The sequence below is a fragment of the Podarcis liolepis genome (genome assembly GCF_965112155.1).
Source record: "Podarcis liolepis genome assembly, chromosome: 16".
Classification (NCBI taxonomy): Eukaryota; Metazoa; Chordata; class Lepidosauria; order Squamata; family Lacertidae; genus Podarcis; species Podarcis liolepis.
Window position 1 is genome coordinate 36,640,381 of NC_139567.1, and position 27,223 is coordinate 36,667,603.

The following is a 27,223-nucleotide window of genomic DNA, read 5'->3' on the forward strand; positions in this document are numbered from 1 at the left end:
TATAAAACAATTGATTAAAATACAATGGTTCCCCGTTTCTCTGCAGACGTCTCTGGCGCCATCCCTCGCGCTCCCCCTCCTTGCTTTTGGATGCTTCCTAGGGAAACTACACTTCCCGTGATGCCTTCTCTCTCCTCCATCCCCCGCCTCGCTAAGTGGTACGTTCCTTGTGGGCGGGGCGGCAGGAGGAGGAGCCAGTGGTGGCGGCTGCTGCTGCTGCTGCTGCTGTCGCCGTGGCAGCGGAAGGCCGCGCTGGAGGAGGGAGGGAGGGGCAGCCGGGAGCCACCTGGCGCGTCCGCAGGGGCTGCAGGTGAGCCGGGCGACGGGGACCCCATAGGGGTGGCATTGGGAGGCGGGGCGAGGAGGGTGGCAGGCAGGTAGTCCATGCCTCTGAGTGCCAGTTGCTGGGGGACAGCAGGCAGCCCGTCCGCCAGGGCTGCTTACCTGCCTTTGTGCCCATCCTCGTGGGCTTCCCAGGGGCACCTGCCTTGCGTGGCCAGCAGGCGATGAGACCTCGGGTGGAGCTTGGGGTGGAATATGAGCCAGCAAAGCCTCGCCTTTAGCAGCTGCAGTAGCTAGAGACAAGCCTCCCTGTTCAGAGGCAGTCTATCTCACGGGACCAGCTGGTTATCTCCCGCTTGGACTACAGTGGTACCTCGGGTTAAGTACTTAATTCGTTCCAGAGGTCTGTACTTAACCTGAAACTGTTCTTAACTTGAAGCACCACTTTAGCTAATGGGGCCTCCTGCTGCTGCCGCGCTGCCGGAGCACGATTTCTGTTCTCATCCTGAAGCAAAGTTCTTAACCTGAAACACTATTTCTGGGTTAGCGGAGTCTGTAACCTGAAGCGTATGTAACCTGATGCTTATGTAACCCGAGGTACCACTGTACTGCAATTCGCTCTATGTGGGGCTACCTTGGAAGGTGACCCGGAAACTACAACTAATCCAGAACGCGGCAGCTAGACTGGTGACTGGGAGCGGCCGCCGAGACCACATAACAACGGTCTTGAAAGACCTATATTGGCTCCCAGTACGTTTCCAAGCACAATTAAAAATGTTGGTGCTGACCTTTCAAGCCCTAAACGGCCTCGGTCCAGTATACCTGAAGGAGCGTCTCCACCTCCATCGTTCTGCCCGGACACTGAGGTCCAGCGCTGAGGGCCTCCTGGCGGTTCCCTCACTGCGAGAAGCCAAGTTACAGGGAACCAGGCAGAGGGCCTTCTTGGTAGTGGCACCTGCCCTGTGGAACGCCCTCCCATCAGATGTCAAAGAGAACAACAACTACCAGACTTTTAGAAGACATCTGAAGGCAGCCCTGTTTCGGGAAGCTTTTAATGTTTGATGTATTACAGTATTTTAATATTTTTCTGGAAGCTGCCCAGAGTGGCTGGGGAAGCCCAGCCAGATGGGCGGGGTATAAATAATAAATAATTATTATTATTATTATTATTATTATTATTATTATTATTATTATTATTATTTGGGGGTGGCTTTTTTTGTGTGTGGGCTTCCGGTTGCCGAAGGGTTGGCTGCTGTGGTGAAACAGGATGCCGGGCTAGGTGGTCCGGGGAAGCTGGCTTTGTAGGAAGGGTTAGGTTGGGTCGCAGCCACAGGTGGGAATAATGGAGCATCCATGTTCAGGGGGAGTGGACCATCGGGTAGAGCCGTGAATCGGCTGTTTGGCAGGGCTGCCCAAGCCCCAGTGTGATGTATCATCAGTAGAAACACAGAGCTGAGCTGTAAAAGGAAGGTTTCATCAGCTGGCAATTTGTGTGTGTGTTTTTAAAGAATTGACTTGATTTTATTCAACCTCTTATGATTTGTTTCGTATTGTAACCTTGAGATGTGGTCCAAGAATACTTTAATAAAGTAAAGACACTCCCTCCCATCCTTCTAAAGACATAAAAGTTTTTACGCTCCCTGCCACAAAGCCGGCTTCTATTTATTTATGTTATTTATTTCCCATAAATATGCATAAATACATAGCCAAAGAGGGGCCCGTCGGTGTGTCCCTTTGGAGGGAGTTCCACAGGTGCCACCAAAAGAAAGCTTCCTCCCCCCCCCCCTGCTAGGCAGCAATATCTACAGAGCTAAAGGTTCCCCATATTTATCTGAATGGCAGGTGAAAGGTAGGCCTTCGTTACAATTGTTAAATCGAGTTTAAAACCACATCCTGACTGGTGAAGTGGGTCTTGGCCCTGGAAAAATGTGGCAAAAATATTCTCAGGCTGGCTGAAAAGTAAATCTCTCTGGGAAGTGTACCTCTGTGAGAGGAATAGGCATCACCAAACAACTCCTTACCAAACTACAGTTCCCATGATCCTTTGGAGAAAGGCACAACTTTTAAAGTGGGGTGATACTGTTTTAACTGTATAGTACAGATGAGGCCTTACTCAGGGCTTTATATGCCAATAGCACGGCCTTATCCTTCACCTGATCATGCATTGGCAGTTCTTTAAGCAGAGTTGTTATGTGCTGTCAATAAGGCACCCCCTTCAACTGTCTTGCTGATCCATTCTGAATTGGCTGTGGCTTCTGAACCAACCTTAAGGGAAGCTCCACACAGAGTACATAAAGATATATTGAAATAAGGAAATGGGCGACAAGCCTATTGGGAACCCAAGCATCAAAGCCTATTAGGAGCCCAAGCATCAAAGCCTATTAGGAGCCCAAGCATCAAAGCCTATTAGGAACCCAAGCATCCCAATATCAAGGGATACAATCTCTCTCTTTTTCCCTTCTCTCCTTTTTTAAAAATGTTTCTTGTGTTTGGTTATTTTTCACAGAAGCCTAAAAAGGATCCATCATGGCCAAAGATATCCTAGGCGAAGCAGGCTTTCACTTTGACGAACTGAACAAACTGAGGGTTTTGGACCCGGAGGTGTCCCAGCAAACGACTGAGCTGAAAGAGGAATGCAAAGTATTTGTAGACAGTAAGTTCCCTCTCTGCCGAGCACAGGCCTGCATCTCTCACTCTTTGGGGCAACATTCATGTTTGGTCAAAGGGCTGGTTCACACACATTGCTTGACTGTTCACTGCTTGGAATGGTTTACTGGTGAATTCTGGTTCGGAAATCAAGAACAGCCATTAGCAATGACAGCATCTTCCTAACTTGCCTATGTTTGCTTAATAACCGTGGTGGGAGAGAGAGAGAACCTTGGTCTTGATTGTTTCTGTTCCTCCTTTCCAGAAATTGCAGAATTTAAGAAAATAGTGGGTGGCCTCATCGAACTTGTAGATCAGCTAGCAAAAGCAACCGAAAATGAGAAGATTAAGGTAACCTGAGGGGGCAAAGTGACGAGTCTGTGTTTCTTCTCTCTACTCCAGACGTCAGAATAAGTAGGCTAGCCCTTTGTTGCATGCGCCTTTTCTCCAGTAATTTTTTTGTTCCCCAACAGGCATATTGCGACTACTGTTAAAACTGGACAGTAGCTGGGTTTCCCGGTTGGGAATTATCCAAGGCCCTTTTGAAGCACAGATTCATAACTGAAGAGGAGGCTTTCCCTCCTGAGAGAGCAAAAAGAGTATACCTCTCTTGAGATGATGCCTTCTGCAAGACATGCATTGTTTAAAAACCAGTTACCCTTTATTATTATTATTTTTATTTGTTTTCTCCTACGCACATTTGACTGAGGGACGCGGGTGGCGCTGTGGGTTAAACCATTGAGCCTAGGACTTGCCGATCAGAAGGTCGGTGGTTCGAATCCCCGTGACGGGGTGAGCTCCTGTTGTTCGGTCCCTGCTCCTGCCAACCTAGCAGTTCGAAAGCACGTCAAAGTGCAAGTAGATAAATAGGTGCCGCTCCAGCGGGAAGGTAAACGGCGTTTCCGTGCACTGCTCTGGTTCGCCAGAAGCGGCTTAGTCATGCCGGCCACATGACCTGGAAGCTGTACACCGGCTCCCTTGGCCAATAAAGCGAGAAGAGAGCCACAACCCCAGAGTCGGCCACAACTGGACCTAAATGGTCAGGGGTCCCTTTACCTTTACATTTGACTGATGAAGTGAGGAACGTACTGTCAGGGAACTGCCATCGGAGCTAGAGGCAGAGGGAAGGCTCCAGAGGGATGCCGGAGAGGGTCCCAGTAGGGAGAGAGGCAGCCCATTTGCTGGGGAAGGAAATCAGCGTAACACCAGTGGAGAAGGGGGGGCAGATGGGGGAATCGGAGAGGAGGCTCCAAGACTCCTCGCCGGAGACCAGCGGAGAGAGTACGGGTACTCCGTTGCCCACACCCTCCCTGCGCAGAAGACTTCCGTGCAGGGAGAGTAGGAGGAGACTTGGCGTCAAACAACTTTTATGCTGGAAAAGGTTCAAGAAATGCCCACTGACGGATTCTGCCAGCGACTGAGACAGTCACGATGCTGGAGGCTGTTCAGTCAGAAAGGGTTTAACCAGGTAACCTCGCCAGCAGTGGCGGCAACTTACGCACGAGCAACCCCTAAATCCACTACACGTACGATTGCGTCAATACAATTTCGGGTGATGGCCCTGCTATTTTCAAATCACAGAATTGTAGAATTGTAGAGTTGGCAGGGACCACAAGGGTCATCTAGTCCAACCCCCTGCAATGCTGGAATCTTTTGCCCAACATGGGGCTTGAACCCGCAACCCTGAGATTAAGAGTCTCTTGCTGTGCTGGCTGAGAGACTTACAAGTCCGTGGCTGGCAAGCATCTTCTAAAAGGGTGCTTGGTTGTGATCACAGGAAGGCGTCATTCAAGTGGGCTATGTGTAAAGACACTTTAAAAAAGTTTTCTCCATCTGCAATATATGTGCAGATTAAAAGCAACCTCTTCTTTAATCCATTGAAGCTCCATTCATTGTAGGTAAGATTTATTTCATTGCGTCGCTTCACTAAGAATCAGTCCCCCCCCTTCCACCCCCAAATTGGACAGCTGCTAAGGTGCTCCGGGATCGCCCAGAATAAAATTCCTCTTTCCGCAGGCAATTGGCGCTCGCAACTTGCTGAAGTCCATAGCGAAGCAAAGAGAAGCCCAACAGCAGCAGCTTCAGGCGCTGATAGCCGAGAAGACAACACAGCTGGAAAGGTGCGAAAAGGAAAAGGATGCAGGAAAGCTTTCCCCCATCTCTCATAACACCAGAACCCATGGACCGCCAAAGATGCTGAATGTCGGAAGAATCAGGACAGACAAAATACTATTTCACACAGTGCAGAGTTAAACTATGGCACATCCTCCCATAAGAGGCAGTGGTGGTCACCAATTTGGATGATGATGATGATGGTTATGATGATGACGATAATAATAATTATTATTATTATTAATTATTTATACCCCGCCCATCTGACTGGGTCTCCCACCACCCTGGGCGGCTTCCAACAAAGTATTAAAATACAATGGTACCTCGGGTTACATACACTTCAGGTTACAGACTCTGCTAACCCAGAAATATTACCTCAGGTTAAGAACTTTGCTTCAGGATAAGAACAGAAATCGTGCTCCGGCGGCACGGCAGCAGCAGGAGGCCCCATTAGCTAAAGTGGTGCTTCAGGTTAAGAACCGTTTCAGGTTAAGAACAGACCTCTGGAATGAATTAAGTACTTAACCCGAGGTACCACTGTACAATGGTCTGTTAAACGTTAAAGCTTCCCTAAAAAGGGCTGCCTTCAGATGTCTTCTAAAAGTCTGGTAGTTGTTTTTCTCTTTGACATCTGGTAGGAGGGCATTCCTCAGAGCGGGTGCCACTACCAAGAAGGCCCTCCGCCTGGTTCTCTGTAACTTGGCTTCTCGCAGCGAGGGAACCGCCAGAAGGCCCTCAGAGCTGGACCTCAGCCAGTCATAGAATCATAGAGTGGATGGGACCCTGTGGATTACCGAGTCCAGCCCCCCTGCAATGCAAGAAAATGCAGCTGTGCCCTAAAAGGATTGAACCTTGGCAATTTCCGCACCACTCTCTAGCCAACTGAGCAGTCATGTCTCTTTGAATGTTTTTACTTTGTGGCCAGCAAAAATGAGAGGATCCTGTGGGACACCTTTGAGTTGAAGATGCACCCTGTAGGAGTCCTGCCACTACCTGCACAATAAATAAGCACAAATCGATACAAATAGTATTTATATTATAGAGCAGTGTTTCCCAACCTTTTTTGGGCAAAGGCACACTTGTTTCATGAAAAAAGTCTCGAGGCACACCACCATGCCAGATGGGGAAAGGTCACTTTTTACTTATGTAAAAAAAAAAAAAAAAAATAGTAACAGCATAGAAGGTAATGGTTAGGCTAGCATCCCTCTTCCAAATATGCTAGGTTTTTATTTGCAGGGACTGTTCTACATGGGAAAGCATTCAGCACTGTCATTCTCCCATCTGCCATCTGAATTGGTACTATTCTGGGTCAACTTACTCTGCTGCATGTGTAGATGAAAATGGCACCAAGTGTGGGGGAGGGGGCAGAACAGGTTTCAGATACAGGATATTAAGCATACACGTACTTCAGATTGAACTGGTTGCTTGCTTTGCAAGTTTTCATTTCCCAAATGACTGCCTTGGCAAGCGCAATACCTACCAGGCTCAACGCCGGTCTCGCACTGCCGCTTCCCGCGCTCTCAAGGACCCGGGAGGAGGAAGGCGTGAAGGGAATCCCGAAGGCGCGAAAGCCCAGTAGGCCGGCCGAAGCGAGCGGCGATGGGATGTGGGAGGGAGCTCGCTCGCCGCCCCGCGTGTGCCTATGTGGGGCACGTTACAGCCCCGTGACGTCAGCACCACGCAGGCAGCCAGGCAGGCAGACGGCGAGAGCCCCGCGCTGGGTGGCCTCTCCTCGCCACCGCCGCCCCGCCTCTCGCCGCCCGACTCGCCCGCCTCCCTCCCACAGCACACCAGGCAACGTCTCGCGGCACACTAGTGTGCCGCGGAACACCGGTTGGGAAACACTGTTATAGAGAGAAAAGATCAAGAGCTTGACAGTTGCAGAAACGCATACAGAATCCCTCAAAACAAGGAATACTGTCCACCACCTGCTGCAGATCACTGGTGTTTTTTTTTTAAAAGTCCCTTTTTCAAGTTCATGCAACTGACTGACAGCTTCTAATTCCTGAGGGGTGGTTTTTTTTGGGGGGGTCAATCAGCAGGGAATTCCAAAGGTGCTGCTACACTATCAATTTCTTGCACTGGTGTAATGAGTTTTATTTGGCATCTGTAGCCGTGCCATTTCTGCAGATCGGAATGGTCAAGTGGGCATACAGGGGATGAAGTAATCTAGCCCCACGTTCACGCAATTGCCTGGTGGTTTCTTAATCTAGCTGAAATCTGAGAAAAACCAAACTTGGGAAGGGAGCTTTTAACCTGTGATCTGTAGCAGGTGGTTCATAGTATTATCTGGGGAGGCTTTTCCATGTGCGTGTAAAACTCCAATGCCAGCCTTTTGTGTTCCTATAGTAAGAGATACTGTTTGTATGTACAGTGGTGCCCCGCAAGACGAATGCCTCGCAAGACGGAAAACTCGCTAGATGAAAGAGTTTTCCGTTTTGGAGGTGCTTCGCAAAATGAATTTCCTATGGGCTTGCTTCGCAAGACGACAATGTCTTGCAAGTTCCTGCTGGGTTTTTTTCCTCCCCCCCCCTTTTTCTAAGCCGCTAAACCGCTTATCAGCTGATCCGATCAGCAGATAAGCCGCTAAAAGCCGCTAATAGCGCTAATCCGAATGGGACGAAAAAACCGCTAGACGAAGAGAATCACAGAACGGATTCTTTTCGTCTTGCGAGGCACCCTGTATTTCAGTCTTGCTTATTACACACTTTCAAAGCTGAAAGCCCTTCATGGCAAAAGCAGAGAGCCCGGGTGCCTAATCTGCAGCCTTCCAGCCATTGCTGTACTACAACTCCCATCATTCCTATGGCCAGGGATGGGAGGGAGGTTGTAGTTCAGTAACATCCTTCCTCACCTGTCCTTGTTCATCAGGAGCTTGGCAAAAAGGGCAAGCTTTTACCTTGTGCCAAGGAAGAGGTTGGTGAAGATGCCAGGTGGACCTCATTGGAGAGAGTGTTCCACAGATGTGGAGCCCCAACTGAAAAGGGATTTCTCCTATAGCACCGTTCTTGAAACCTTTCCCAAAGAAGGGACATAGATCTGGTCACTGAGCACACGGATTCAGACTGACGGAAAGCTGCCAGGTCTGTCCTCGTGGCGTACAGCAAAATCTGGAAGGTCAAAAGTTAGCGAGTCCTGAATAGAGCCCACTTTTTCAGACACGCCAAGTGGGCAATTCCTGTCATCTCTTGACCCTCCAGCCATTTTGGCCAGCCGTAGCTGATTGGACTCGGAAGACGGCCGAGCTAACACATTTTTTAAAAATATATATATATTTTATTCAGGATTTTCTTGTTTTACAGAAGTGTAGTGCCTCGTATTCCCCCCCCCCCCATGTAACATTTTTACAAATCTGTTTCATTTGTTGAGGCATTAGGGGGAGAAGAAAAGAAAAAGGAAAAAAAGAAAGGGGGGGTGGAGAGAGGGAAGATGGATAGGGGTGGGGTCGGGTGGCGGTGTTTCTATTATGTTTAATGTATGTAGAGTTTGGTGTCAGCGTTGCTTGTGTTGTTCACTTGTGTTCCCGAGCTAACACATTTGCTCTGCTTTTTCTCCAGGTACCGCATCGAATATCAAACGCTGTGTAAAATAGAAGCGGACCAGAACGAATTCATCGACCAATTCATTTTCCAGAAGTAGAGAGAGAGAGAATGAGAGAGAGAATTTATGACCAGCACCAAACACACTGGGAAATCTTGAACCATTCCTATAGTCTAATGGGTCTTTTTTAGGGGGAGGAAATGGGAGGGGGCAATTTTGACCTTTTTATTTTTTTAATTGACCAAGATCACCTCTCAAAAACAAAACAAAAAAAGTTTAGATCTTAAATACTCTTTTGGACTTACTTTAGGTCTGGCAATAAGATATTTCTAAAAGGGACAGCTACAGCTATTGTATTTTTGAAGATTTTTTTTAATATGGCCAGTCATTTATATAGTCATCAGACTGTTCTGTGTTTTACACAACTTCCCATTGTTCTTTTTTTTTTTTTATAAAAAAAGCCCTGTAAAATACTTTCAAGGAAATCAGGAAATAAATTATTGTTTTTAAAGACGCCTCATTTCCTTTTTAAGTTGCCCTTAGTACATTTGTGTGTGGGCTGGAAACATGATTGGGTGGGAGAGCATGTAAAATTAGCCTGGCATGGGAAAAGTAGGCATCGCTCGTGGTCCTTGTGACCCGACACTTGAATCTTGTGCGATCTGCCGCAGTTCTGGACACTGCACTCTGAGGAGATTGACTAGGTGACCAAGATGATCAAGGGTCTGGAAACCGAGCCTTACGAGGCACAGCTGAGGGAGTTAGGTGTGTTTTGCCTGAAGGCTTGAGAAGTAATATTTGAATATGGCCATAATATCTACTGTTTCGGAAGGCAGAACCCTAACCAATGGGTTCAAATGACAAGGACCCCAATAAACATCAGAAGAACTTTATGAGGGCAAGAGCTGTTTGACAGTGGAAAGGACTACCTCAGATGGTGGAGGACTCCCCTTCGTTGAGGGGTCTTTAAGCACAGGTTGACCATCTGCCAGGGATTCTGCAGCCGTGGTTCCTGCAATGCAGGGGGGTTGCCCCTTGTGGCACCTTCCAAAACTACAGTTCTCCAATTCCATCCTTCCATAATGTACTCACGTTTTCCTCTTGCCAGTAAAGGTAAAGGGACCCCTGACCATTAGGTCCAGTCGTGACCGACTCTGGGGTTGCGGCGCTCATCTCGCTTTATTGTCCGAGTGAGCCGGCGTACAGCTTCCGGGTCATGTGGCCAGCATGACTAAGCCGCTTCTGGCGAACCAGAGCAGCGCACGGAAACGCAGTTTATCTTCCCGCCGAAGCGGTACCTATTTATCTAATTGCACTTTGAGGTGCTTTCAAACTGCTAGGTTGGCAGGAGCAGGGACTGAGCAACGGGAGCTCACCCCGTCGCGGGGATTTGAACCGCCGACCTTCGGATCGGCAAGTCCTAGGCTCAGTGGTTTAGACCATAGCGCCACCTGCATCCTTACCATTTTGCCAGTGCAAGAAGCATAGTACCAAGTGACTTTGATACAACGCCATGTCTACAGCAGGGATGTCCAACCAGTAGATTGCAATCTACCGGTAGGTCCTTGGCTGATCCTGGTAGTTCACGGGATCCTTATCGTGTACAAAAAGTTAGGGGGGGGACTAAAAAAACTGCAATCCTCCCCCCAAAAAGCTCAACAACTCTGGGCAATCCACCCACTCCATGCACACTCCTCCTCCCTCCAATGACAATGGGTAGATCACTGCCCGTTTTTTAATACTGGGAGTAGATCAGTGTCTCTTGGGAGTTGGAAATGTCTGGTCTACAGTATTTGGTTTGCAGAGCGACAGCTCATTCAGACAAAGCTGCTCTTAATCCCTCACCCTGGGGGAAAGGAGAAGCACACGACCCCTTTCTTCTGGAATATCCTGGGTTAAGAATGAACCAAGAGGGTAATAGATTAGCATCGGTGCTCTTTCGACACACACCCAGAGGAGAAACAACCTCTTTTACCAGATCAACAGGTTGTTTCGAGGGCAGGACGTCGATTTGGAAATGGCCAAATTCTACTTCCTCCTTGGTAAATAACGAGGGGCTTCAGTTATGTCAGGGATGGAGAAGCTGGGGGCCAAAGAGAATTGGAATAACAGAACTGCCCAGTTGAAAGGGACGAGGGTCATCTAGTTAGTGCAATGCAGGAATCATTCTGCGCAACGTGGCGTAACCCTGAGACTGAGTCACATGCTCTCCATCTGGCCCTGGGACTCTTCCCCAGAAAACATCCTTCACTGGCCCTGCTACACACCCTCCTCGAGTGTTGCTGCCGGACTGAACTATGTCTTTCACTCTGAAAAGGCTTCTTGTCTGGATGGATGGATAGGGTTTGGGGTGTGTGTGTGTGACTGCACACTGGCATGTGGCCCTCAGAAGTTTGCCAAGAAGAAAACGTGGCCCTCGTTCCGCTAGTCCCTCCACTCCCCTTGAGCTATACATCGATCCACGTCACGGACACCAAAACAATTAAAAAAAAAACCAAAACATTTTATTGGCTCAGTTTGCAAGCTTTTGAATCCAAGGGCTGACTCCTCCCCCCTCTTTTAGGAAGAATCCTCGCCGGCTTATTTCTTTTTCCTTTTATCCACCTGGTTATACAGGGGGCTGAGGAGCATCGTGAGAAGAATGAGGCCGGGAATCAGGAAGTAAGGGCTGTAAATGGCGCAGAGAGTCAAGCGTTCGTGCAGCGTCTGGGGCGCAGGGTGCTTGGACCGCGAGAAATCGTTGAACAGGACGTGGCTGAAGATGGGGAGCAGCGTGGTCATGACATGCGTCGCGTAAATGATGGCTGGGATTCGGATCCATTTGCAGTTGCCTGGATTTTTTTAAGAGCAGAATTTAAATATTCTTCAGATCACATCGCCCATGCACACACATGCTAATCCTGCTCAACAACTCTCCCTACATTATTATTATTATTATTATTCAAATTTGTATACTGCCCTATACCCATAGGTGTCAGGGCAGTTCACAACACAAAGTTACAAAATAAAGTCACAAAATACGTAATAAAAATAATGAAAACAATACTAATGGATGCAAACTAATAAAAAATGGACACTGCCCAACAAGCCCCTAACCAATCCCCCAACCCACAAATACCCAAATAAACATATAACATTTAAAAACAATTTAAGACAGCCCCGCCTTCCTTTGCATCTCCCCCAAGCCCCCATCCCCTCACAGCTCCTTCCAGCAGTGCCCCCACAGCCTTACGGTTCTTCTGCGTCCCTCCACCCCGGCTTTATTCAAACTTCTGCTGTTGTTTGAAACCACCAGTATAAACCCCGCCTTCTCTTCTGCTCCCTGCCCCCACCGCAGCTGCATGCAATCCAAAATTGTGATGCGGTGCAACAAATCCTCCCACGGGGGCTGCATGATGACAGCCTTCAGTTATTATGTCTATATAAAGATTTAGTTGGTGTTACTGCAATCTAGTCCCACTGAAAAAAACCACTGGCAGTGATCTACCCATTCTATTGACCAAAGTTGTTCAGCTTTTGGGGGGAGGAAGACCCAAAGTTATTGAGCTTTTTGGGGGGGGGGATCAATCAGGATCACACGGTCAACCAGGGTTGACCAGGGATGCCCCACGATCAACTGGTAGATCGCGATCTACTTGTTAGACATCCCTGACATATAGCATAAGAACACATTAAAATTAACTACCGAAGTTAAAAATTATATACAGTCATACCTCGGGTTACAGCTGCTTCAGGTTGCATTTTTTCAGGTTACGCACCCGCCGAAACCCGGAAGTACTGGAACGGGTTACTTCCAGGTTTTGGCGGTTGTGCATGTGCGGAATCGCTAAATCACGCTTTGCGCATGCGCAGAATTACAACCCGGGCGTGCGCAGATGCACTGCTGCGGGTTGTGAATGTGCATCCCGCACAGATCACGTTTGAAACCCGAGCGTCCACTGTATATAAAATTATCTGTTAATATGCAGATCAAAACGCTATTTGGGTGACATTAGCAAAAGCTGCTGAGCTATTGGCCATAATGTTCAAGAGAACCTTAGAAGAGCCCTGTTGAGATCAGGCCAAAGGCCCATCAAGTCATAGAAGCATAGAATTGTAGAGTTGGAAGGGACCCCTATGGTCATCTAGTCCAACCCCCTGCAATGCTGGAATCTCGACTACGGCATCCATGACAGATGGCCTTTCAAGCTCTGCTTAAAAACCTCCAACGAAGGAGAGTCCACAGCTTCCTGAGGGAGACAGTTCCCCTGTTCTAATGCCCCCTGACAGAAACCTTGAACAGCTGCTACCAGTCATTGCAGACAATACTGGGCTAGACTGACCAAGCTTCCTACATTCCTAATCACAAGTGCTTCCCCCGCACCCCACCCCAATTGGCGCACCAACCTTTCCAGAAGGCATAGGCTGCAATAGGGAAGAAAGGCAACTGCAGGAAGGCTTCGCAGACTATGAAGGCCCTGAACCAGGCGGGGGGCTCCTGCATCATGGGGTCCTTAAATGAAACCGTGTACCAAGTTGTCAATTCTTTCAGCTTAGGGAGAGAGAGAGGAAAAAAGGGAATGTTAGCTGCAGCTAAACATAAAAATCTCCCGTCTCTTATTTTGACCACTGTTAATATTCTCTCAGTACAAATGGCTCTTCAGAGATAAATATAAGCAAAAAGAATAGGGGGGAACAGTCACATAGCCGCAGGTCACAGAGATCTAGCAAGCCACGGTTTATTAGACCCCTCTTTTCTTGTCTACGGCTTGCTAAACCACGGTTTCCTGTTACATTTGAACTTAATACTAATATTGGATTACAAAAGAGGATATGAAACCAGGATCAGATCAGCCACCTGCCCAATCTGCAATAGGGAGATATTACCCACATTACTGGAGACTGGGAAACCGTGGTTTAATCTGGGATTACAATTCAATGTCATATCAATATGCATTTAAAGCAGCATCATTCCACTTTGAACAGGTATGGCTTCCCAAAAGAACCATGGGAGTTGCAGTTCGTTTAGGGTGCTGAGAGTTATTAGGAGACCCCCCTGATTCTCCCCACAGAGCTACAATTCTGAGAGAGTGGTTTAACAGTCAAAGCTCTCTTCCCATGAAACTAGGAACTGTACCTCGGTGTGCGGGAATAAGGGGTCTCCCTAACAGCACCCTTAACAAACTACAACTCCCAGGATTCTTTGGGGGAAGGCATCGCTTTTCAAAGCGGCATGATACTGCTTTAAATGTATAGTCCATATGTGTTTTCCTTTCTTGCAGAAGAACGCCCTCAATAATAATCTTAACAGCAAGATATTAACGGCATAATCTCAGGGATCTTTCCGCAAGCACTGGCAAGGACTGCAGTCAAGAATTCAGGCACATTGACCCGAGGGCAAAAAAGCTACAGGCGCAGAGCAAACACTCCACTTGGTTTTATAGGCCCTGGAGTATAGAATCGTAGAGAGGGAAGGGACAATGAGGATCATCTAGCAACACTGGAATATGCAGCGGTCCTGTATAGGGATGAAACCTGCAACCCTGTTCAGGGAAGTTTTTAATGTGTGACATATTAATGTACTGTATAGGGTGCACCGGCCCATAGGGTGCACTTATTTTGGGGGGGGAATAAAGGGGAACCCCCCCCCCGAGCCCCAAAAAGCAAAGAAGCCATGACAGCGAGCGGGATGGATCCCACTAGCTGTCCTGGCTTCGTTTTTAGCCTCGGGGCTGGGGGTCCTGGAGCGAAGGCGAGGTTGCGCCACCTCGCCATCGCTCCCGGAGCTTGGGGCGGGGAAAGCTCAAGCTTCCCCAACCCCAGCCCCCAGAACGGGTCCGAGAGCAATGGCAAGGTTGCGTTCAACCTCGCCATCGCTCCCGGAGCTTGCTGTCCGCAAGCCTTGGGAGCCCGGCGGGAAGTCGCGCCAGGCTCCCAAGGCTTGCGGAGAGCTGCCCAAAGCCCGGGGTGCGCCCCATAGCGCTCCCCGGGTTTCGGGCTGCAGGCTGCTGTCTGCAAGCCTTGGGAGCCCGGCGGGAACTCCCACCGGGCTCCCAAGGCTTGCGGATAGCTTCCTGAAGCCTGGAGAGTGAGAGGGGTTGGTGCACACCGACCCCTCTTGCTCTCCAGGCTTCAGCGAAAGCTTGCATTTGCCCCATAGGACGCACACACATTTCCCCTTCATTTTTGGAGGGGGGAAAAGTGCGTCCTATAGGGCGAAAAATACGGTATTTTTAATCTTTGTTGGACGCCGCCCAGAGTGGCTGCGGAAACCCAGCCAGATCGGCAGGGTACAAATAATAAATTATTATTATTATTAGCTCCACGCTCTAACCAACTGAGCTATCCAGGCTGGAAAGAGGAAAGCCTTCTGCATGCCAACCATATGCTCTGCCGTTGAGGTACAGCTCTTGCCCCTTTGGACTGTGTTGCAAGACGGAAGCTGCATTCTTAAAAGGCACCTTGGAAAGAAAAACGACAACTAATCCAGGATGCGGTAGCTAGACTGGTGACTGGGAGCGGCCACCGAGACCATATAACACTGGTATTGAAAGGCGTACACTGGCTCCCAGTATGTTTCCAAGCACAATTCAAAGTGTTGGTGCTGACCTTTCAAGCCCTAAACGGCCTCAATCCAGTATACCTGAAGGAGCGTCTCCACCCCCATCGTTCAGCCCGGACACTGAGGTCCAGCGCCGAGGGCATTCTGGCGGTTCCCTCACTGCGAGTAGCCAAGTTACAGGGAACCAGGCAGAGGGCCTTCTCGGTAGTGGCACCCGCCCTGTGGAACGCCCTCCCACCAGATGTCAAAGAGGAAAATAACTACCAAATTTTTAGAAGACATCTGAAGGCAGCCCTGTTTAGGGAAGCTTTTAATGTTTAATAGGTTATTGTATTTTAGTGTTTTGTTAGAAGCTGCCCAGAGTGGCTGGGGAAACCCAGCCAGATGGGCGGGGTATAAATAATTTATTATTATTAATAATAATAATAATAATAAAAACAGCACAGCAGACAAGGGCGATCCTTCGCTTTTTCTGCCTAGAAGCAAACCTCACCCCACCCGCCGCCTTGCAGGAATAAAAGCTCCATTCCCCAAGTTTAAGAAAGTACGGATTGCAGCTTGAGCCACCCGTCCTCGGTTGACTTACGCTGCGGGGGTAAAATCCTGCCCCCGGGAGCGATTGCAAATCGACCAGCAGCGTGATGGGGATGTGAGTGAGGAAATAGAAGGCGAAGATCCATTCCAGGAGGCGCGTCGCTGCCCCAGCCGCCATCGCGTCTTTTCTCTCTCGGTGCAAAGCAATGAGCTTCCCTGCAGCAGCAACTTCTCATCCGAGATCGGCCCACTTTCCTCCCTCCTCCATTGGTTTCTCCAAGAGCGGGAGGGGTGTTTCCAGCCCCACTTTGCGCCCGCCCATTTTTAAAAGGGCTGCGGAATGCGAAGGGGCCGGGCCGCTTCTTGCAAATGGAGACGGAGCTCAGAGCAGCTGCCAAGGAAAAGGGCTCGGAAGGCAGCAGACCCGGCGCAGGGAGGGAAGCTGTTGCGCGTGGAATCCCCGAAAAGACGCTGTGCCTTTAAAGCGCAGTCTGTTCCTCCTCGAATTCTAGGAAGGCTGTAGTTCGCCTCTCGCAGAGTTGCAATGCCTAGCAGCCCTTTACAAACTACAGTACCCAGAATTCTTTTGGAAGGAGGGAAGAAAAGTGCTTTAAAGAGATAGCGTGTCTTTTTTTCTTTTCTTTTTAAATGCTCTTAAAACAGTATAACAAAAACAATCAACAGATATTAAAGACAAAATAAAAAATAAACACACATTCATTCCTTGTTTGTCACTTATTCTGTACATCGTCTTGTAATTAAGTTTGACATCACCTCCGATCTTCTCTTTTTTAAAAATAAATTTTTTATTGATTTTCACAAAATTATAAACAAAACAAATAAACATGAATCATAACCTTATTAAAATTACACTTATTAACATTGTTAAGTGACTTCCTCGCTTGGTTGAATTTCCATGCACTTCCTTTTAACGGTTTTCCAAATCAAAGTTCTTCTGAAATTTAACTAAAACATTAACATCCTTATATCCTTTAATTTTAAAATTAAACATATTGATTCATCACTTAACTTATATGAAATCCTAAGCCAATTAAATATCTGCAAGCTATTTCCAATTAATTTGACCTCCGATCTTCTCATTATGTTCCTGAATTAGATTCCTTAAATATGCACTTATTTTCTTGATTCAGTAGCACATATACTAAAACTGGAACGATACAGAGAAGATTAGCATGGCCCCTGCGTGTCTGCAGCCTTCATTGCAGCTAAATAAGAATAGGATATTATTGATAATAATTCATTGCACTCCAGGAGGCACAGAACTGTTGAGCTGGGGAGGGTGGAAGAAAACTTAAAGAGTGGTGGTGTGATTAATAGCTTAATTATGTCCTGGTTAGGCTGAAAGGCAGCAACTGCCCAAAGGTCACCCAGGGATCTGAGCCCTGGTCTTCTAGGTCCTAGTTAAGACACTCTAACCCAGCCTTTCCCAACTTTGGGTCTCCAGATGTTGTTGGACTACAACGGCCATCATTGCTAGCCAGCTTGCCGAGTGGTCAGGGATTATGGGAGTTGTAGTTTAAGAACACCCAAGGTCGAGAAAGGCACTTCTAACCTCTATACCACAATGGCATCCCAGGGTACACACCAGTTTTAAAAGCATCACCAGTCACTTGGGTACCATCAAAACCACTGTGATTTCCTATTAAGTTCCCATCAGTGCAATGGGAAGCTAGCGTAGCATAGCAACTTGGATGAAGCTCATCTAACCTGACATTCAGACAGTTCGTCAATTCCTGCAATTAAGAGAGAGATTGTATTACTCTCTTGCCTGCTGTTAGAACCCGGAGCACACCGAAAAAAAGGAAAACAAGACCCCACACCATTTTCAAGATGTGTTCCATGAAGATGGGTCCATTAGGACAAACAGGGTACTGCCCCACCAACCTAAACTCAGGCAGGCTCCATCTGCCTGCTTCCTAAAAAACAGCCCATGGCGTGGGCTTTCCTCACAGCTTCCTCCTCCGCCTCCTCAGTTACCTTTGACAAACTCAGCAGTGCGGAGGGTGGGGACAAAATGAGAATTGGTTCTGACTTTACCTGCTGTTTGGGCTTCCTGCCTTGTGGCCCACCAAATCCAATGGGCAGTTGTCACTACTGGTTGGAACAGCAAAGTTATGGGACGTACTTACCATGGACAATACAACTACTCAGCCGACAGCAATAACCAACCCCAAATATACTAACAATTTATTGGAAGTGTGTGGCGGGGAAATACAACCCCCCAGATGGGTTTTTCGCCAATACGATGCAACAAATCCTAAACGACCTGTGTTTAACCTCAATTGTTCCTTTATTAACGGCACACAAACCATCCTTTGATGCATTCCTCTTCTTCCTATGTCCTGTGATTTGTATGTTTCTAGTTTTACAACCAGACGGGCAAAGTTGAAGCGTCTTGGAGCATGGATGAGATAGTGATGTTTGGGAAGAGGTTTTTGCATGTGCGAGGCAAAACGGACAAGCTCCACTGTTGGCACTCCAAATCCAAAAGGTTCCAGAGGGGCACTTAAAATAAATGCCAGTTTAGAATAAATCCAGTTCCAAATAAATCATCCCTAAGAGATGAGGGTTAAAATGTTTTGACTGTTCAATGGGGGGGGGGAGAGGAATAAGACAAGGCAATGAAAGTGCCGTAGAATGTGCTCCAAAGTGCTGTAGAAGAAGAAGAAGAAGAGTTTGGATTTGATATCCCGCCTTTCACTCCCCTTCAGGAGTCTCAAAGCGGCTAACATTCTCCTTTCCCTTCCTCCCCCACAACAAACACTCTGTGAGGTGAGTGGGGCTGAGAGACTTCACAGAAGTGTGACTGGCCCAAGGTCACCCAGCAGCTGCATGTGGAGGAGCGGAGACACGAACCCGGTTTCCCAGATTACATGACTACTGCTCTTAACCACTACACCACACTGGCTCTGTAGGGGCAATGCACATGCCAGAGGAATTGTATACAGGTTTTTAGATGAAAACCACATTGAAGGGCTGCAGCTCAGTGGCAGAACATCTGCTTTGTATGCATAAGGTACTTAGTGCAATCCCTGGCGTTGCCAGGTAAGGCCAAGAGCATTCCCAGTATGAAATCCTAGACTGCCACTGCTGCTGCCAGTCAGAGCAGACAATACTGAGGTAGATGGGCCAATGGTCTGACTCTGTGTAAGGAAGCTTCCTTATAGGATGGAAGCAAGCAAGAGCAAAAGCTCCCTGACAAGCAAAATCTGCCCTCCCTATGGTAGCCTGATGGGCAGTGAGGATGGAGAATAGTAGTAGCCTCACCCACTTTCAGCTTCTATGGCTAGATCAGCCCCGACTAACCAGGAGGCCTTTAAGAAATATACTCTACCCCCAAGAGGAATGCAGCCCTCCACAGGAAGGATAAGTCTCTACCCCTGCTCTTGAGGTCCACATCTTATGTAAGTCCAGCAGCTGGCATGCAGCCACTGAATGATCTGTTCATTTGACAACTCCATGTAGCAAGCACAGCCCAAGTCCCACATCCAAGAACGTGGATTCAATATAAAGGAGAAGTCAGCAAGAGAATCCACAACCCGCCTCGGCCAGATGGAGAACAGAAGACTTAGTCACGGTGCTTCTTTTGTTTGTTTCAAATGTCACATTTAATGTTTCCACCACTGTACTTCAAAATCTACATTGTACAAAGTGACCCGCAAGTGTGCCACATTTAACAGACCAACCTCTGAGATTTTACCTTTCATACCAGTGTCTTCTTGGGCTCATATTTAAGTTAAAACACGTTTTCTCATTCATTCAAGTGAATTGAAATGCTTCAGTTGGTTGTTGTTGTTCTTGTTGTTTTTAATTCCTCAGGAGCCACATAAAAAACAAAGATATTTCATCATCTTTGTTCGAGAAATTCAACGTTTGTCTCTTTCACAGCAAAATAATTACTTCATTGAAGTTAAAACTTCCAAAAACATAACTTAACTAATAGTATTCAGTTCCAGCTCAGATCACTCTTCTTGAAAATACTCTGCTAAATACAGATAACTTACAATAACTTTAACAGTTAATTGTCCATGACAAACACCAAGGTTTCTTTTTCTTTCTCTCTCTCTCTCACTCTCTCTAAATATCCCAGACCAATGTTCAAAATTTAAGACCATCCATTCATTATTTCTTTGTACAGGTGAAAAACAGTCTTCAATTTTTCTTGCCTTTTTTTAAATATAAAAGTTGGGAGGGACATTCAAGTTTCAAGTCTCCACACTGAACTTAAAAATAAAAATAAAAATCATGTGGAGGTAAACAAACCAAGTTGTATACTCCAGGAGGTAGAGGCCTTCAGTTTGTGTTCATATATATATATACACATATGCACAGAATAATTCAGTGTTTGAACAGAACACACACAAAAAAAGGAGTTAGCCAAAACGTAATAAAAGTCATTTACTACTGTGACATTTCAAGACTTCCACAGCTTTGCCTATGGACACAAATACAATTAACATAATTCCCTATGTGCTTTTTTTTGCGTTTTTTGCTTTTCTTTTTCGCTGACTGTCCAGTGCAGAATTAAAAAAAACAAAAAAACCCCACAATGTTTCACAGACCTAAAAATGTGCAAGCTACTTCCTCTCTTGCGCTCTCTCTCTCTCTCTCTCTCTCTTTACACAGCAATGGATAGCAAGATTCTTTGACAATATTAGCCCTGGAAATGGAATTATTTACACACATTTGCAGATGCACGCGGGAGGTGGGGTAGAAAGGGATGGTTTATGTAAGAAAAGAGCAGAAAAACTTCTAATAAAAATAGATTAAATATATATATATTTATATATATTTATTTATACCAGAGGAAGGGGGGTTAAAAAGGAAAGGGGAAAGGAGTCTCGTCTCTCCCTAGTCACAAACTCACTCTTTCTACTCGCAACATCTGATTGGAAAACAGCACACAATCACCCCCACTAGTGAGAAGCTATGTATAGGGTTCTTCTAAACTGCCAGATGACACTTGCCCACAGAAGCTGGGCTATTGTCATCAGGTGGGTTTCATGATTGGTCACAGTTTTTAAAACTTCTGTACTCCCTAAACTTTTTATTCTCTTGTTTTAGAAAAAAATGCCTAATCTTCAGGAATGGCTCAATATCAAAAATGACTTATCCACTTGGAAAAAAGAAGAAGAAGAAAAGCCCCATCATTTATTTATTTTTAAAGCAACTTCCCCACCAATTTGGTTCAAACCCTCTGTTTGTTCAGAGCCAAGCAAGATTACAGCTGCGCTACAATTCATACTTTAAAAACAAAACATGTGCAACTCTGGATAAAATAATTTTTTTTCTTCTCCTAAAAGCACAACCCCACCCGTGACAGGAATTTTAAAAGCCTAGTTAACATTTCTAAGTCTTATTCATATATCATACAAGGATAGTGGTTGTTAATTTAAAACTTCATTAGTAAAATTACAGTACAAGCATGATTAAATGTCCAGAATTGCAAATCCCAGAATCCAGTGGAAAGCTACATTATGTCTTCAGTAGTACATCTTCCACGTTTACTCCCAGACCAGTGGAGATGGAGGCATCTCGGACGGCTGAGCGACCGTGGAACTGGAAGGCAGAAAGACACAGAAGATCAGCGTTCACCTGCAAGAGGCCACAGGAACACAGAGAAGGCCACGCCGCATACTAGCATGGCAGTGGCACTTGCCACATGTCTGTGGGGCAGGGCGCGGGGCGGCAGGAGAGCCTTGGCAGCCAGAATGCACAGACTGCGGAAGAAATATCGCGCCCCGATTCGAGAGGTGTGACTGTGGTTGCTCAGAGACAGAGAGAGAGAGATAGTAAGGCCATATGTTGCAAAAGAAGGATCTGCCTTTAAGGCTGTATACATTCCATACACTGAAAGCACATCCATGCCCACCAAGAGATTCATCTTAACTATAGTTTGTGAAGGTTCTTCTGAATTTTAATTTGGTGAGGTGCAAATTATAATTGTCAGGATTATTCAGAAGGGAAATGTGCTTTAAATGTCCCTTTGTCTGAACGCTGTGCTCTTGCCTTACCTATTTCCCATTTTGGCTCTTGCAACCTTCCCCTCACATCCCAGTTCCCCTCACAACTCTCCTGTCAAGAGCAGGCTTACTCAAACTCGCCCCTCCAGATGTTTTTGGCCTACAATTCCCATAATCCCTAGCTAGCAGGACCAGTGGTCTGGGATGATGGGAATTGTAGTCTCATAACATCTGGAGGGCCGAGGTTGAGGAAGCCTGGTCAAGAGGGATTCAACCCCCTTGTTGATCACGGCGTGTAACTTAATTCCTTCCACCGGCTTCCTATCCCCTTCTCTGCTTAACACCAATTCCTTCTCCTGGATGAGTGGCTGATTACCGCTTTATGGAATGCTTCTACCACACCCGATCAAGTCAAAGAGGATTGTAACGCCATGAAAAAACCCCAAGGGAACAACTCGCCAAGTGCTCTCTGTTCCTGTTCTGTGGGGTTTTGCATGGCAGCAGCTTTTGCTGGACAAAATGTAATCATGGTAAACATTAAAGCACTCAAATAATACGTTAGGTGCATGGCTAAAGTTGTTGCAGAGCTCTTAATTCAAAGATTGACTTCATTTTAAAAGTTGCTGCACCACTAAAAAAAAAAAAGGTGAATGAATATCAGATGTGATTACATACAGTTACCTAATAAAGCTCTTAAAAGCAGCAGATTGCGGGTTGATGCACAGAGGCACTCTGTTTCCTTTCTGCTGTTCCAAAATGAACTGATGGATTATTTCTGAAAAACAAGAAGTGATCAGGGATGAAAGGAAGCAAACCCGACTTCACACAAGCTGATAAGAACTGCATAGTACATTAGGGTTGTACAGGGGGGAAGCATGCAAGAAAGTCGAGCAACACCACTTGAGAAACACAAACATTCAGGATATATTGCAGGAGCCCAAAGCTCCTCACCTCCTGTCTCAGTTTGGTTTTTCTCAAAATATTCAGGAGTTCTACTGTGTTCTTTCTTTCTTTTTACTACTGAACAATCACACAAAGTGTGCCGTATTTTTCGCTCTATAACACGCACCAGACCATAACACGCACGTAGTTTTTAGAGGAGGAAAATCCGTAGGCATGCCACCCATAGGCATTCCCTCCATAACACTCACAGACATTTCCCCTTACTTTTTAGGAGGAAAAAACTGAGTGTTATGGTGCAAAAAATACGGTAATTAGAGTGGTCACCTGCTTAAAGGAAACTTAAGTTGATTAACAGCATGAGCCATAGTCAATTAAGTAAGGAAATCTCTACAGTAATTAAAAAAAACCTCTTTGCTCTGAACATGCCTAGGAAAAACAGCAGCAACATCTTGCGGGGCAGAAATCTGCAAAATGCTGAAACATTCCCATTTTGCATGTATTTCAGAACTCACAGATAAAAGAGGGGCACCTCTCATACATAGAGCTGTAGTAAAGGATGCTCTCCAGACACAATGTGTACACATATTGCGTATGCTCTGCTTTATACACAAATATTATACATACCTAGCTCTGTGTGCAGCTTTATCCATCTGACATAACAACAAAGCAGTCAACAATAACCAAGAGGAATGAGACATTCCTAACCTAAAATACTGACCTTTAACCTGCCGAACAGAACTGAGGTTCTTTTCAAAAGTATCATCGAATTTGGGATTCGTGATGGGTTCAAAATCACTGGTGTAAACTCTTCCAGTAGAGGTGGAAAAACAACATTTACACATACAGGTATGATATCGCAAACGCCCTTCGTCAAGATATGGATGAGCTAAGGCATCCTTAGCGGATATTCTTTTGGACTGGAATATGAGGGGAGGGAGAGAAAAACACAATTAATTATTTTAAAGGGGATTTTTATTTGCTTTGCTCACACGTATTCACAACATGCAAATATAAAACTAATCATTTTTTCTAACCTCTGTGTACTACTACAAAAACCACTAGGAGGCAGTGTTTGCTTGAAATAGCCAGCGCTGCGAATAATTGAACTTTTCCCCACCTGGCGACAGGTGGCTCATAAGTTAAACCATATACTCTTCCTCACCCCACCCCACCCCACCAGAAATGCCTTCTGGGACAGTAGTTCTGATACTATTAAATTACTTTGTTGCAAACAGCCTCCAAGACTAAATTGACTCGCTGGACCCAAAGGGCATCTTATTAAGAGTGCTAGCTGTTTACAGATAGGTTGGATTAATATATAAAACATATTAGGTGGGGAGAGAGAGAGAGAGAGAGAGAGAGAGAGAGAGAGAGAGAGATGGGGAGACATAGACATCCGTTTTATAGAGAAAGAAGGCATTTTCTGGGAGTCTGTACCTGTGAGGTTCCACCCGAAAGCCTTAAACTCATTGGGCCTGTCTACTCTCCTTACCTCTTGGAAACTTTGAAAGTTCATGCCTTGCCAGAGGTGTGAGCCATTGGGGCATTGAGTGCAAGAGCTAAAGCACTCTTGTCCTGTGGCTTTTTGCCTGCAGCCCCTGAGAGGAGAGACCCCCCCCCCAAGTGCACTCCTCCAAGAGAGTGTGGAAAAGTATTGCCTTTAATATCCCATATGGGAAAAGACATCCTTGGCAATCTGGATCTTCTGTGGAGCCTGTTGCCCCACCCCTCAGAAAACAACACAGAAAGGATTGATTTCTCTGAGGCTGAAAAAGAAGTCGAGGCTACGAAAGATCTTGCTGCCTGGGACTGCGGTGCTGCAGCTGCTGCTCTGGGCAAAGAAGCCCCTTCCCAAAGAGAGTATGCCAGCTAGCAGGGGGATGGAGCTCAGCAGCCATTTCTGATGCAGTGGTACCTCGGGTTACAGACGCTTCGGGTTACAGACTCTGCTAATCCAAAAATAGTACCTCGGCTTAAGAACTTTGCTTCAGGATGAGAACAGAAATCATGGTGCGGTGGTGGAGGGAGGCCCCATTAGCTAAAGTGGTACTTCAGGTTAAGAACAGTTTCAGGTTAAGAACAGACCTCCAGAACGAATTAGGTTCTTAACCTGAGGTACTACTGTATTGTGATTGTAAGTTTGTATTGAACTGCATCAACTGTTTTGATGAATATGGTTGTTGTTGTTTTGCCTTATATGCTATTGTCTTTTTGGTACAATTATAGCAATTTTAAGAATTGCTACTTTTTAATGCTATTATTTTCATATTGTGAGCTGCTTTGTGCTAAATGTTGTTGTTGCAAAACCATTGTAAAAGTATTAAACTAAAATCAAGGCAAGCCTCTGATGAGTTTGGTATGCCTTCTTGCCCCCGAGCTTCCCATACTGTTTGGTTTTGAGGGAGGGGAGGTCTGCTTCCTAAGGGCCTGTTAACTCTGGAGCGTTGTAAACCAAAACAGTGACAGAATTCCTCTTTAAGGAGCCTCTGCCATACCTCTCACCACAGGCAAAAAAAACCCCCAGGCATGCCAAATATGCTCTTCCTTCCAGGAAGGTCTGAGCAAAGAGATAGGGCTTTTTGGATGAAGGAGTAACTCATCTGCTGTCAGCATTCCACAGCCACCCTCAAGAGTCCTCTAGCCACAGGCTGCCTCTCAGTATTGCTAAAATGAAGGAAAGTCAAGGATGCTTCATGGAAAGTGAAAAGTTGAAGCCAAGAACAAAGGGCTCGAGACCAAAGAGGAAGACACAGAGCCCCCCACACAAGTGGCAAAAGGGAAGGGGAAAAAACCACTTGCTACAGAAAGGCAAGCGCCCACATGGTGCCAATCAAGTGTTCTGCCACCAACACTTAAGCTGAAGAAGGGAGCCCAGGATGAGTCACCAAACACCTTTGCATGATAGAATCCCACTTCCCTTCTGAGGGTGGCCGGTTGTAAAGATAGAAAATCCACAGCCGGGTAGATGAGTTGAAAGGAGCTCAGATGAGCTCAGGCAACAGAACTGTTTTAAAAGCAGTGTTTGCTTGCAGAATGAAGAAGACGAAATGGAGACCCATGAAGATTCACAAGCGGCTATGGAAATCTGCAAATTTGACGTGCACCTGTGTTCCAGTATGAAATGGGGAACTATGTCCACACAGCTTCGTTGGAACGGTTTTTCATAGAGTGAGGACTGGGACTCATGGATGTGCTCTGTTTAAGCCCAGTGTCTCCTACTCTCCTTTCAGTGATATTGGAGCAGTTTCCCCCTTCACCTTCCCTCAAATGGGGATACTTGTGACCAAACAGTAGTTGTCACAAACCAATGGGTACAGGGTGGGCCTTTTGCAGTTGTTTGTGTGCCTCTTTCAAGATGGCTGGGCTCACGCCTTCGCACAAGGATGTGCTGATCATGCCCTGGAGTCATCCGGGCAAACCTCCTCGGGCAAGCTTTAATCATCCAAGAGGGGCAAGGGCTGAGAGAACACATGGCTGGCCGCATCATCACAAGCACCTTGTCCACGTGACCAGGCTGCATCAGTGAATGTGGACATGGTGTCAAGATTGCTATGGAGCCAAGCGACCTTAACCATCTGTGCACACACAAATATATTTTTTGATTTCCCTCCATTCCCCACCCTTTCAAAATGCAGAACACAAAGCACCAACTCACTGGATCAAAGACCAACATCCTACAAAGGAGATGAACGGCTTCATGTGTAGCTTGGCTGGATAATGTATACAGGACAGGAAGGGATGGCTGTGAAAAGAAAGAGAAAACGGGCTGAGCCTCATCTGATACATGCAATTCACCTTTAACATAAAAACCCAGTGCAATTGTGCTACTTGTGTGAAGCCCAAATCTGAGCACAGGGGGACAGAAATGGGACAATGTGCTAAGCTCCTGTCCCCAGTCACCATTCAAAATGTGGAGGGGAGAAGTCTGCAGCAGAAAACATCCATGTAGGGTTCTCAAGCAACTCAGATCCCCAGTCATGCAGATTGTAATTCATGTGGGAAACTTTGCACGGGTAGTAGGGGCTCAGACCTTGCCCTTTCACAAGTGAGGGCAAGGCGGGAGGAGAGCTTAGCATGCCAGTTTTGTCTCTCTGTGCTCACAGGAAAGTTTCACATATGAACACAACACCTACAGACACCTAGAGCAGGGGTGGCTAACTTGCGGCCATCCAGATATACTACAACTCCCATCATCCATGGATATGCTGTCTGGGGCTGATGGGAGCTAGACTCCATCTGGAGGGCTACAGGTTCCACATCCCTCTGCTAGAATCCACACAGGTATATAAGAAGAGCTCTGCGGGATAAAAGCAAATGTCTCATTTCAAAAACTCATCAAGCCAATCCCACCTTCATTTTCTCATAGTAATATGCATTTGCTTTTTTGCAGAGCTGCTAGAAGTCTCGTTTTAACTTTCTTAAATGAAGGCAGGCAGGGGAAGAAATGCAGGAGACGACCCTGCTAAAACTGAAAAAAGAAAAGGAAAAGAGCTCAGAAAAGCTCATCTTGTATCTTTTAAAGTTATTGTTAAAATAGGCCTATTATCTGGAGCAGAATGTGGGTTCAAAACTCCTCAGTATTTTGTTTCATTCAATGAAGCAAGTTTCTAGGTTTTCTAGGTTATGGAAATGTGTGCATAAAAGGAGATAAAGAGGACAGCATTTCTAAGATTTAATCACT

At 46.4% G+C, this 27,223-nt stretch overlaps 3 protein-coding genes and 1 long non-coding RNA gene across 5 annotated transcripts in view; 2 read left to right on the forward strand and 2 right to left on the reverse strand.

Moving 5' to 3' along the window:
* Positions 1-181: 181 nt before the first annotated feature.
* IFT20 (intraflagellar transport 20) lies at positions 182-9,091 on the forward strand. Its single transcript, XM_083479680.1, has 5 exons — positions 182-310; positions 2,789-2,935; positions 3,194-3,279; positions 4,945-5,048; positions 8,598-9,091. Exons 2-5 carry the CDS (start codon positions 2,809-2,811, stop codon positions 8,677-8,679), a joined length of 399 nt encoding a protein of 132 aa, XP_083335806.1. The 5' UTR covers positions 182-310; positions 2,789-2,808; the 3' UTR covers positions 8,680-9,091.
* LOC310695397 lies at positions 5,055-6,994 on the forward strand. The gene is made up of 2 exons (XR_014520054.1): positions 5,055-6,086; positions 6,898-6,994. It is a non-coding gene; the product is annotated as an uncharacterized lncRNA (long non-coding RNA).
* Positions 9,092-11,062: 1,971 nt separating the features above from the next.
* TMEM97 (transmembrane protein 97) lies at positions 11,063-16,105 on the reverse strand. The gene is made up of 3 exons (XM_083479676.1): positions 15,708-16,105; positions 12,967-13,111; positions 11,063-11,411 (listed from the first exon to the last, which is right to left on the reverse strand). Exons 1-3 carry the CDS (start codon positions 15,831-15,833, stop codon positions 11,161-11,163), a joined length of 522 nt encoding a protein of 173 aa, XP_083335802.1. The 5' UTR covers positions 15,834-16,105; the 3' UTR covers positions 11,063-11,160.
* A 3,152-nt stretch (positions 16,106-19,257) lies between these two features.
* Positions 19,258-27,223, reverse strand: part of NLK (nemo like kinase) — a 100,989-nt gene continuing 93,023 nt past the window's right edge. Inside the window, exons 8-11 of one of the 2 annotated variants that reach the window (XM_083479646.1) lie at positions 26,198-26,284; positions 23,261-23,459; positions 22,315-22,414; positions 19,258-21,235 (exon numbers count right to left, since the gene is read on the reverse strand). In XM_083479646.1, the coding sequence (XP_083335772.1) occupies positions 22,317-22,414; positions 23,261-23,459; positions 26,198-26,284 (384 nt within the window). In that variant the 3' untranslated portion in view covers positions 19,258-21,235; positions 22,315-22,316. The remainder of the gene's footprint in view (positions 21,236-22,314; positions 22,415-23,260; positions 23,460-26,197; positions 26,285-27,223) is intronic. The other variant, XM_083479645.1, reaches the window with a different exon arrangement.

What these genes read in the sequence shown, in the direction of transcription:
- IFT20 (XM_083479680.1), top strand. Translation starts at nt 2,809, where the DNA reads ATGGCCAAAGATATCCTAGGCGAAGCAGGCTTTCACTTTGACGAACTG. An exon ending in ATGCAAAGTATTTGTAGACA is followed by an intron (nt 2,936 to 3,193) that starts GTAAGTTCCCTC and finishes CCTCCTTTCCAG; the next exon opens with AAATTGCAGAATTTAAGAAA. An exon ending in AAGACAACACAGCTGGAAAG is followed by an intron (nt 5,049 to 8,597) that starts GTGCGAAAAGGA and finishes CTTTTTCTCCAG; the next exon opens with GTACCGCATCGAATATCAAA.
- TMEM97 (XM_083479676.1), bottom strand. Translation starts at nt 15,833, where the DNA reads ATGGCGGCTGGGGCAGCGACGCGCCTCCTGGAATGGATCTTCGCCTTC. An exon ending in CAGGATTTTACCCCCGCAGC is followed by an intron (nt 13,112 to 15,707) that starts GTAAGTCAACCG and finishes TCTCTCCCTAAG; the next exon opens with CTGAAAGAATTGACAACTTG. An exon ending in AGCCTATGCCTTCTGGAAAG is followed by an intron (nt 11,412 to 12,966) that starts GTTGGTGCGCCA and finishes AAAAAAATCCAG; the next exon opens with GCAACTGCAAATGGATCCGA.